This window comes from Octopus bimaculoides, chromosome 11 (assembly GCF_001194135.2).
Source record: "Octopus bimaculoides isolate UCB-OBI-ISO-001 chromosome 11, ASM119413v2, whole genome shotgun sequence".
In the NCBI taxonomy this organism is placed as follows: Eukaryota; Metazoa; Mollusca; class Cephalopoda; order Octopoda; family Octopodidae; genus Octopus; species Octopus bimaculoides.
In genome coordinates, this window is record NC_068991.1 from 7,553,636 (window position 1) to 7,564,893 (window position 11,258).

At 33.8% G+C, this 11,258-nt stretch overlaps 1 protein-coding gene across 1 annotated transcript; it reads left to right on the forward strand.

Annotated features, from left to right (window-relative positions):
• Positions 1-9,762, forward strand: LOC106874885 (uncharacterized). Its single transcript, XM_014922794.2, has 2 exons — positions 1-712; positions 3,220-9,762. Exon 2 carries the CDS (start codon positions 3,251-3,253, stop codon positions 9,626-9,628), a length of 6,378 nt encoding a protein of 2,125 aa, XP_014778280.1. The 5' UTR covers positions 1-712; positions 3,220-3,250; the 3' UTR covers positions 9,629-9,762.
• The last annotated feature ends 1,496 nt before the right edge of the window (positions 9,763-11,258 follow it).

The following is an 11,258-nucleotide window of genomic DNA, read 5'->3' on the forward strand; positions in this document are numbered from 1 at the left end:
AAATGCACAACAGTTGCAACGTATTTGATTATATCTAAAAATATCCCCAAACAAGCTGGCCGCAGTACGGTATCTTGCTAAAACAATTCCCCCGCAGCCGCAGGAAAAATTGATATCAATTACAGTTATAATCAGAAGTCGCTAGATTTTATACTAAGTCTATGATTTGCAATGTGTCAATTGCAGAGAATCATTATCTCACTTCGCTGCTTTTACCTATCGACTTGCCTGAAGTGGACTATTTTTTATGCTGAAACTATTTTAAGATTCACCGTGTAAACACGCATGCGTAATAATCGTTCAAAACAAACAAAAACCGGGAAGTTTAATGTATTTTTTAATTTCCTCCGATTATGTTTTTTTATTAATATCATCTTTTTTTAAAAACATATCTCAACTGAAGATCTTATCTAGATCCGAATAGCAAGCATAATGTACCAGTATATTGATATCAGAAAGAATAACAGACCAGTATATTCCTATCACAAACAGAGATCAAGAGGAAAACTCCTTCTTTGACGTATGCATTTCCTTATCGTTATTAACATTCTAAGTAATTGTACTTCAATACAATCAGTACAATTTAAGTAATCGTCATGTTCAGGAATTAGCGATTTCTGGCCACCGACAGTTGCTTTTATCGAATGTGATATCTAAAAACAAATTAAACAAAACAAAAACAAAAAAAAACTACCAAGGATTTCATTCAATTGTAAGTTAACTCCTTTTATTCTGAATGTAAGGTTATGTCCGTTAGGAATGTTTTTACAAACAATAAATTCATTAGAGAAAAGTGACTAATGATGTTTATGGTTAAATGGTTATTGTGCAACCCCGTTCGTCCTTGTTTCACTTTATATACAGGATTTTCAGTTCATACGATAACCACGTGCATAAATTTCACAGAAACATTCAAGATTTCTTATCATTTGTCTAAGGCCGTTCTCTCAATGTTTTCAACCCAAATAATGATTAGACGCATAAAAATAAATATATTTTATTTGCATCTGCTTTTACGTTGTCATCCTACACATTATGACAAACCCAAACAGCAAACAACCTCTTCTGGGTGTCTACATTCTTGATAAAATTCGGGATCAAGATGTTAACATGGGTCCTCTTCTTTCTACTTGGTGGTTGGAGTTTTTGGCTAATCATCGAAATGTATCTTTGTTGTGTCTTTTCCATAAGTATTTTCATGGTCATTGCTCTAATGAACCTTCTATTCCCCTTTTTATACCTGCTGCTACGCTCCAGCAGGCTGCCCAGCAAGTTGTCACGTGACACTGTCTAAATTTCCCGCTGCTAGGGTCCAGTAGGCAGCCTGAGCAGATTGTCACATGACACTGTTGATATTCTGTTCTTTGAGCTTTCTTTTGAATTTGTAGGCCTCTTCTTTTCCCTCTTACAGTGGCCTCAAGCCTTGTTTGGGACAAAATCGTATTAAAAAGCAAAACAAAGCAATTTCAAAAATCTTTTGAGATTATTGCAAGATGACACTAGAGCAGAGAACAAAGCAGTGTTAGGAAATTAAAATTAATTGCAGAGCTTTGATTAAAGAAGCTATTGCAGTATGCTCAAAAGAAGGAACTCTAGAATATGAATTTATCGAAAGTACTTGGAAACAGGTGAAGGTTGGTGACAGGAAAGGCATCCAGTCGTAGAAACTGGTTCAACAAATACTGTCCAACCTTTGCAAGTATGGAAGAGTGGATACTAAAATGATGATGATAATGATGTAAGATATTGTTATTTCATACAGTATGTACACAGCACAACAAGATCCAGGTATATAGTAAAAAAGGGAAACTCTTCATTTTCAGAAATCTTGAAATTTCTCAAGAGGAAGGATTAGTGGATGATGTATGAATAATGACAGCATTAGGTAAAGATCATTTCAAATGTAAAACTTCCAGAATGAAGAGATAAAATAATGTTTTATCTCTGCAACAAAGGTCTTTTTCTTTTTAAGCATTGTTCTGAAAATCTGTTCAAGTAAAGAAAGTACCACTAGACCTCAACGTAAACACAAACATCCAGTTGATTCTAAAACTATTTCATACTTCATGCAAAAATTTATATAAAAAAAAATTATTATTGAATCAATTAATACCAAGAAACTAAAAAGTAAGTCATGCATGCTAACATAAGGATTACGTATAAACAAAATGAAGAATTAGCATTCAGAACAGCTTCACTTCAGACAATATGAAACTCAGAAGTTTGTGGTGCTTCTTTGTTTCCAGTGTCTTATGAAAATGGAAGTAGCCCTGTGAATAGGAGATGTTATCCAGGTCAAAAGGTGAATTCAAATGATTTAATAGATCTACTCTCTTTAAGTAATTATTCTTACAAACTCTCGTTAACTTTCCTCTGTGACACTGACGCCACTGATTTAAGCCTTTAGCATTTAACCCAGCCATATCTGGCCCTAATATGCCACCCATTTTATGTTCTAACCAGCCAGATCCAGCCTATCACACCTACCATTCAATGCCATTATAGAATATTAGCAGAAAGACTGCCCTCCAGGCGCATATTCTTTTGGACACTCCATGTTGAATTGCAAAATTCTAATGTGATATTTGTGTAATAAAGAAATCAAACCAGAAATGCCATTAGAACAGCAAAAGTATTGGGAAAGTTACTGTTTGTTGATAAACTTTTTTGCTTTTTAAATGCAATTTACCCAATATTTCTGCTGTTCCTTGTGGCATTTCTGCGTTCGAAAATAAATTATCATTTTATTTGTATCTTACACACGTTTTGATGCTTATAAAAAGAAAAAATGTTAGTTTGTTTATATATGTATATAAACACGTAGTTGTGCTTTTAGCTTTATAGCATCTAAATTTGCAGATTAATTTGTTCGGAGGCAGTTTAGCTTAATGATATAGCACTCAGCCAGTCATTGAGGGATGTGGATTTGAGTCTCATGGCTGTTTGTTGACAAATTTTTCCATTTATAAAGAGTAATTTACCCAATATTTCTGCTGTTCTAACAGCAAGTTTGCATTTGAAAGTAAATTATCGTCTTTATTTGTATCTTACAATACACATTTCGACGCTTATAAAAAAAAAACAAATGTAAGTTTGTTTAAATTTATGAATATGTAGTTTTTTGTTCAGTTTTTTTTTTTTTCTGAATTTCTTTTTCCCTTATTTAAAAAATTTTAATGACATCTTGCTTTTATTCATTTTTTTTTTTTTTTCTTGCAGCTCCTTTTTTTCATTTCTTTTCATTTTAACCATGGTTGGAGTGAGAAGAACACCTAAATCAAGTAAGAAAATCACTAAAGAAACAAAAGAAGTAACTCCCCCCAAAAAATTATGTAAAGATACGGAAAACGAGAAACAAACTGAATGTTTGTTTTTAAAACCTGAGGTGAATTTTAATGATTCCATTGATTTTAAAACTCCTGAGAGGAAAATTGGTACAGGCAGATCTAGACTCCGTAACCAAATTGATTATGTGAGACTTAACGATCCTCACAAAAAGGAGTATTCTTTAATTAGAAAAAACACAAAACAAAATATATCAACAAACACTTCCCTCGAATCTGTAAGTGTAACTCATTCAGAAAGTTCCAAGAAACGTGCAAGAAAATCTTCCCAAACCAAAAATGAAGATTCACATTTGCAAAATGTTACACCATCTCCGAAACCTGAAAAAATTCATTTATCTCAGCCCAAATCTGTTAAATCTTCAAGTAAGCAACTTAAGGAGACCAAAAACAAAGTAAATTCTAAATCAAAGACCCCTGATTTTGATAAGAAGTTTCTTGAAGAAAAATCTTTATGTAATACCCTGAATCAACAAATTCCCAAGTCTAGATTGCCAAAAAATCAAAATTTGTCTGAATTGGTTCAAAGTTCAGATAATAACGCTTCTTTTTCTGGCCTCACAATCTACAAAAGTCCTTCTGACCCCTTGGAAATTGTGAAAAAAGGAAACTCTTCTTTCACTTCAGGTGAGCAGTCTGAAATATCTAATAGCTGTGGGACTTACTTACGAAATAGGAGAAAAATTAGTTATAAATTCAATATCAAAGAATCCAGAAAATATGTTCCTGCTGTTACATCTTCACATGTCCCTTCTATTACATCTTCTCATGTCTCCTCTGTTACATCTTCACATGTCCCCACCGAAACATCTTCATATGTCTCTGCTGTTACATCTTTATATGTCCCCATTGGAACATCTTCAAATGTCCCCTCTGCTACATTTTCATATGTCCCCTCTGTTACATCTTCTCATGTTTCCTCTGTTACATCTTCACATGTCTCCACTGAAGCATCTTCACATGTCCCCTCTGTTACATCCTCACATGTCCTTTCTGTTACATCTTCACATGACCCCTCTGTTACATCTTCACATGACCCCTCTGTTACATCTTCCCGTATCCCTTCTGTTACGTCTTCACATGTACCCTCTGTTGCATCTTCACATGTTCCATCTTTACATGTCTCCAATGGGACCTCTTCACATGTCTTTTCTCTTACATCTTCACATGTCCCCACCGAAGCAGATTCACACTTTTCTACAGCTACATCTCCCCTTGTTTATGCTATTACATCTCCAATTGCTTCCACAGAAACAGGATTTGACCATCAACAAAATAAACTGGAATTAGACAATGATTTTACTGAAGTACAAATGAAGATTTGTCCTGCATGCGAAGATGATTTTCCCCTTCTATTATTTGAAGAGCATGTACTACAATGTCTTAAGGAACAATTTCAGTCATCCAGCCACAAGCCATTTGACAATAAAACAAAACACAGCCAAATATCCCAAGATGAAATATTAGCCCAAAAGTTGCATGAAGAACTGAATGAAAATGCCTTGACAACTAATGACTCTCTAGAATCTGACAAAATTATGTGTTGTATATGTAAAACAGATTTGACCTGCTTGAATTCATTACACAGAACTCAGCATATCAACACATGTATTGACCAAACAGAAAATACAAAAGCTCCCCCTGACACTGTAACAGAATCCGTAGTCATTTGTCCTATGTGTGGGCTGCAATTTAAGTCTTTTTCTTTAAGAGAGCTGCATTTCAAAAGCTGTGGAAGGGATAAATTTATTGCACCTGGACAGCATATTGTTACTAATGTCCATGGTGAACCCAGCAGATTGACCACAAACAAAAGGCAGTCAAAGAATAGAAAAACATCCAAGTCTAAAAAAGCTCCTGATGATCAACTTGAGTTAGCGCTAGCCATGTCTAATTCTCTTCAAGAAGAACAAAACAAACAGGAAGAACAATTAAGCCGGTGTATCCAGAATATAAAAAAAGAAGTTTTGAAAGAGTTAAAAAATCAGAAAAACAAACAACTTCCATTGTTAGTTAGATTATCAGATGAAGAGCGCCAAGAATGCAATGCAGAAAAAGTTGCTAATATTATGAACGAAAATTTTGAAAATGTTTCCTTAAGTAAACGACATAAACATAGTTCCTTAGCTCCAACAGAACCTACCAATCTATGGTTAAAATCTTCACTAACTCAGGCAGATTCTTCAAAACTTCCATTCTATGTGAATTCATTGATGCCCCCCATTGAAATGGATGTTGTAAGTGTAGAAAATCGATTGAAATGTTTATCGAGAAACACTGAAAGTGTTATTAATCAAAATACAACTGATTCTGCTGATAAAGAAAATGATCAGCAACCAGTAGCACCAAGCCAAACTGCTCTCATCTTAGCTGAGCTGGCAGGTGACAATGAACCTGCTAATGATTCTATGCACACACCTGTCGAAGATGAGTCACCAAATGTTCAAAAAGAAATGAATGAAGAGTGTTCAACAGGTTTACTAACATCTTTAAGTTCAGACTTCTGTCAATTAGTCAACAACTCTAGTTTTAGTGATGTTCAGTTTATGACAGCTGATGGAACTAAAATTTTTGGGCATAAAATAATTCTTCAAATCAGATGTCCCAATATTTTAAACAGAATCTCTACTCATCTTGAGACACCCATTGTTCATCTGAGCGAAATATCTCATGATCTGTTAATAGTGTTTCTGAAGTATATTTATGCTGGGCAGTTAAATATAGATGAAACTCAAGCACACAACTTAAAGATGCTCTCCCAGGAGTTTGAAATGCCTGAATTATTTCATGCCTGTGAGAAAATGTTAAAAACCAGTGTAAATCATAACCAACAAAGTTCAGGTTTTTATCCATCTCCTTTAAAAACAGTTGATGATATGATTGATTATTTACTTGAAAGCTCAGATGAAGATGTTGAAAACAGAAATATTTGTCCAGAAAATCCAAGCTGTGATTATAAAATATTAGATATAGAGAAACAACCTCAAGATTCTCAGAATGATAACCAGTCTACTGTAACAAGAGATTCTGCCGAATTTCAAAATTCCACAAATACCTCTCCAAATGTTATCTCACCTTCTTCGAAAGTTTTGGGAAATTCATTAAATGGATATTCTGGTGATAATGGAAGCAATTTGGATTATTTGTCAAATGTGCCTGTCTCTTCTGAACTTGGAACATCTGCTCAGTTACCTGAAATAAACTGTGACAATCAGCCAAACAAACCACAATCTAATTACAATATTGATCATTTATCCACTGATAAAACTGACAACCCTTGTGATACTGTGATGACACTGCAAAAGTCTCCATCAGACTTAACATCCTCACAGAATACACCTCATTCACCAGAGACTGATAAAGGTTTTGAGTTAAATAAAAATGTGCTCCCGTCATTCACATCCACTTTGCCTGTTTCTACTAATTTAACTGATAACAGCAATAATAATTCTGAGAATAAAGAGCAATGCCAATTAGATAATGCTGAGTTAATTAAAGATTTTTCTCCAATTCCTTTTGAGGATGAATCTTTTAACAATTCTCTTGAGACTAAATCTTATTGTGATGATATCACAACACCTGAAAAGGACAACATTCATTACAACAGGGAAAACGTATTAAGTTTAAGTGATGATCTGTCGAATATGTCCAAAGAATTATTTAGTGATCATGAGCTAGAAACTGTAGAAAACAACAAAACCAGTATCCAGAATAGTTTTGATAACCAACAAGAGTTCACATCATCTCATCAAATAGTGGAAAATATATCTCCTTGCCACAAAGAAAATAAACCAGACATTTCAAACTATAACTTTTCTAGTCATGAAAATGTCTTCTTAATTAAAGACAGTGACGAAATAAATAATAGTCCAAATGTAGATAATACTGTTGCAGATGATCCAGTTTGTAGAATTATTTATACATCTCAGTCTTTGGCATCTAATGATGGATCAAACAAAGAACTTACTGTTCCTCTGTCTCTTTCTACAGAGACTAATTGTAATTTAGGAGAGAAATTTTGTTTTCTAAATTCTTCTGCTCCAGTTTTTCCGAAAACACAAGAAGTGAAGGACATAAATAAAAACCTGAATGAAGATCAACCAGAGACGTTTTCTCAAAACCAAAATAGAAAAAGGAAACAAAGTTCTCTGTCTTCTTCACCATTAAATAGGAAGAAAACTAAGAAAGAACTTGAAACGGAAGAGAACAGTCATTTGACTTTATATAATAGAAGTTCTCCAATTTTAAATTCAGACAATTCAAAGTTAGAAACAAGCAAAGAGGAGCCGTTTTCACCAATCAACTCATTAAATTCGTCTGTTAATTTATGTAATGACAATGGCAGCAATAAAGTGTACACAGTAAATTCTGAAACAAGTATTACTATAGTTGTTAATGACAGCTATGAAAATACACATCAGTATAAAAATGAGAGTGATCTTGATATAAGTAAGGAGACATATAGTGACATTTCTGAGATAAATAATCTGCAAATAAGCCCCAAACAACCTAATGATACTGAGTCAAATAGGGAATCCATTGAAAGTGCATCTCCTGAAAAGAATTCAAATTATGAAAATGATAGAGAAATATATGAAGAAAGTTTTACTGCTGATGATATGAATGAAACAACTTATGGAAAAGCCCACTTTAGTGTATTAAATAGTTTTATCCAGGATAATCCTGACTTGTATAAAAAAATACTCGAGTATGAGCCACTTGATTTTGATGTTTTGAAGAAAAGGCTTGGAGAATCTAAAATAAAATGTTCAAATAAGAAGCTACTTGAATATCTTGAGAATCAGTGTATAACATTTATTTTGAACAAAGATAAACGAAGTAGAAAATCTTGCTCACCACAGAAAAGAAAAACAGTTAAGGAAAAACTTAACACAGAGGCAAGTAGTAATTTAGAAACAATGGCAAAGGTGGAGGAATTATCAGAGAAATGTTCTTTAAATTCATCTTTTAATAACATTTCTGATGATTTATATAATTATGAAGACGGGAAAACTAAACAGTTTGACGATGATGTTACAAATGAAGAAGAAAGAGCAGATTTAAAGAAACTTTCCCCAAATGTCTCAAATGATTTCTGTTCCGCCAAAGAATACCAAATGGAAACATCTGAAAAACCGAAGAAGAAATTTGTATTCAAAAAGATTACAGCAAAATCCTCGATTTGCAGTTCAGCAGGAAACAAAACTGTGGATACTGGAACTTCTGACTGCCTTGTGAAATCGTTTACTGAACCATCAGCTTCTGATAAAAAAATTACAAACAATGAAAACCTTCAGTTAAATCATAATGCCACCAATGACGTCTGGGAACACTTTTGTGATGATTCTCTGGTAGCATTCTCCCCAATACCTTCACATTCCAGAGTCAATTTGGACTCCAGTAAAGATAAACTAGATTTATCTCCTGTAGCTGAACAAAATCTTGCTCACTCTTCATCACATGATTGTTCTTACACAAGTATTATAGAAGATGTAAAACAGATGTCCTGTCTGGGATCTGAATTAAATTGTTCTTTATCTGATTCATTTGAAAATATTGATCTGAAACCTAATCCTAATGCTAAATTTGAAACTCCAGCAAATGTTAACCATCAAACAAACTGTGGTGAAAAAGAGCAAAGTATTCTATCGCCCTTTACTCCAATGCCAGATTATGATAAAATGTCCACACCAGGCCTAAAAAAAGAGATGAAGAAATACGGGTGCAAAGCAAGACCTAAGAAAAATATGATCAAAGTTCTTAAAGACATCTTTATCAGAACTCATCAGTATAAAAGCGATAGCGAACAAGACACAAGTATGGACACAAATAATGAAATTTCTGAGACAAACAGATTCCAAATAAGCTCTCCAGAACCCAAGAATCCTCAGACAGATAAAGAATCAGCTGAGAGTATATCTCCTATAAATATTTCAAGTTTTGAAAATGATGGAGTGGTGATATATGAAGAAAATTATATTGCTAACGAGACAGAAGAAGTAACGAGTAGTCAACAGACGAATGGAGAAATACTTTTTAGTAAAGTAAATGATTTTATCCAGACTAATCCTGACTTCTATAGAAAAGTACTTATGTATGAACCTCTTGATTTTGATGTTTTGAAGAAAACTCTTGAAGAGTCCAATATAAAATGTCCTGCTAATAAACTGTTGGAATATCTTGATAACCAGTGTATAACGTTTGCTCTGAGTAAAGATAAACAATCTAAGAGGAAACCACACAGGGGGGGCACTGGCAGACCAAGAAAAGGAAAGAAAGTGTGATTTAGCTTTCATGAAAACAGTTTCTCATAAAACTTGTAAATTCTTCCACCACTTTTTTGTATTTATTTAATGTTTTTGGAATGTTGTTTAAGGAATGTATTAATTTTTGTATATAAACAAAGATTCCATATTAACTAACGTGACACTCTAATTTATTTACGTTTTTATTTTTTTACTTTTCAGAGTAAACAGGTCTAGAGATATATTTTTTTTTATTATTAAAAATTTATTATTAATGCTACTTCAAAATCAGCTCATCTGTTTTCTATTTACATACAAATACTTACATATATATATATATATACAGTTTCGTTACAATTGTGTTAAAGTATATTGTTGAAAATGTATTTTTAATATTACTTCCAATAAAATTTCAGTATTAAACACTGGTGATATGTTACGCTAAATGAATCATCACAAACCTAATTGTAGAATTAGAACATCACGGAGCCAAAGGAGACTTGATCGTTTTGGTTGCTTTAACATTTGTACAGCAGACACCAGGTATAAACCTAGGTTGTTCAATAAGCATCGTCCTCACAAATGGATAGGATTTACCATTATAATGGGAACCTTTAAGCCAGTGAACATTTTCTGATCTTTTGACAATGATGTTTATCTAAAATATAAATGGCAGTATACATGTGTGTGTATGTAGATAGATCATCATCATCATTGTGTAATGTCTGTTTTCCATGCTGGCATGGGTTGGATGGTTTGACAGGAGCTGCCCAGGCTCCCTGTCTGTTTTAGCATGGTTTCTACAGCTGGCTGCCCTTCCTAATACCAACCAGCACCCACAAGCCTGCTAGATTAGGAACGCTCAACTGGAGATGGCTGCAGGGCCCGTGGCTGTATGCCAGGACAGTTTTACTTATTTTGATGTGTCTTCTCAAGCACAGCAAACTGCCAAGAGTCTCATCTGTGATGCTCAACATCTGAAGATCTTTTCTCACTTCTTCATCTCATATTTTCCTGGGCCTACCCCTTCCACATGTTCCCTCCACAAATCTATAGCACATTATAACTGAAAGGCTTTGATTTCCAATACTCCGAACTACTCGTTTCCTCTCATCAGCTGGTAAATAAGTGTGTTGCCAATACAGGCTGAATGTTCAGTGAGCCATGCCAAATCTCCAGCCTCTAAATTGTCTCAACCCAACTCAAGGTGGCAAAGCATATTCGAAATGATTAATGTCTGCAGATGATGTTTTAATATGATAATAATTTCTAAGAGGCAACTCTGTCACACTAACCAGCTCATGATGCTAATCTATCTCTCTCCCTCCTTCCTTCTCCCCCTCTCTCTGAAGTGAATTGCATTTTAGATCCTGGTGCATCTCTTGCTTTAGGCTACTATTATATTTTCTTATGACCACTTGTGTATTTGGAAATCATTGAAATGGTCAGAGAAAAATGGTACAATATCTACAATGTGTGTGTGTGTCTGGGTTCAATTTTATCATTAACTAATCAATTAATTAATTAGTTAATTATTGATTAGTTTGTTGTAAACTTTGTCATTTTACTGTAGGTTTTATAGACACTCACACACACACACACATATACATACATACATGTATATATATACATACATATATACATACATATATATATATATATATATATA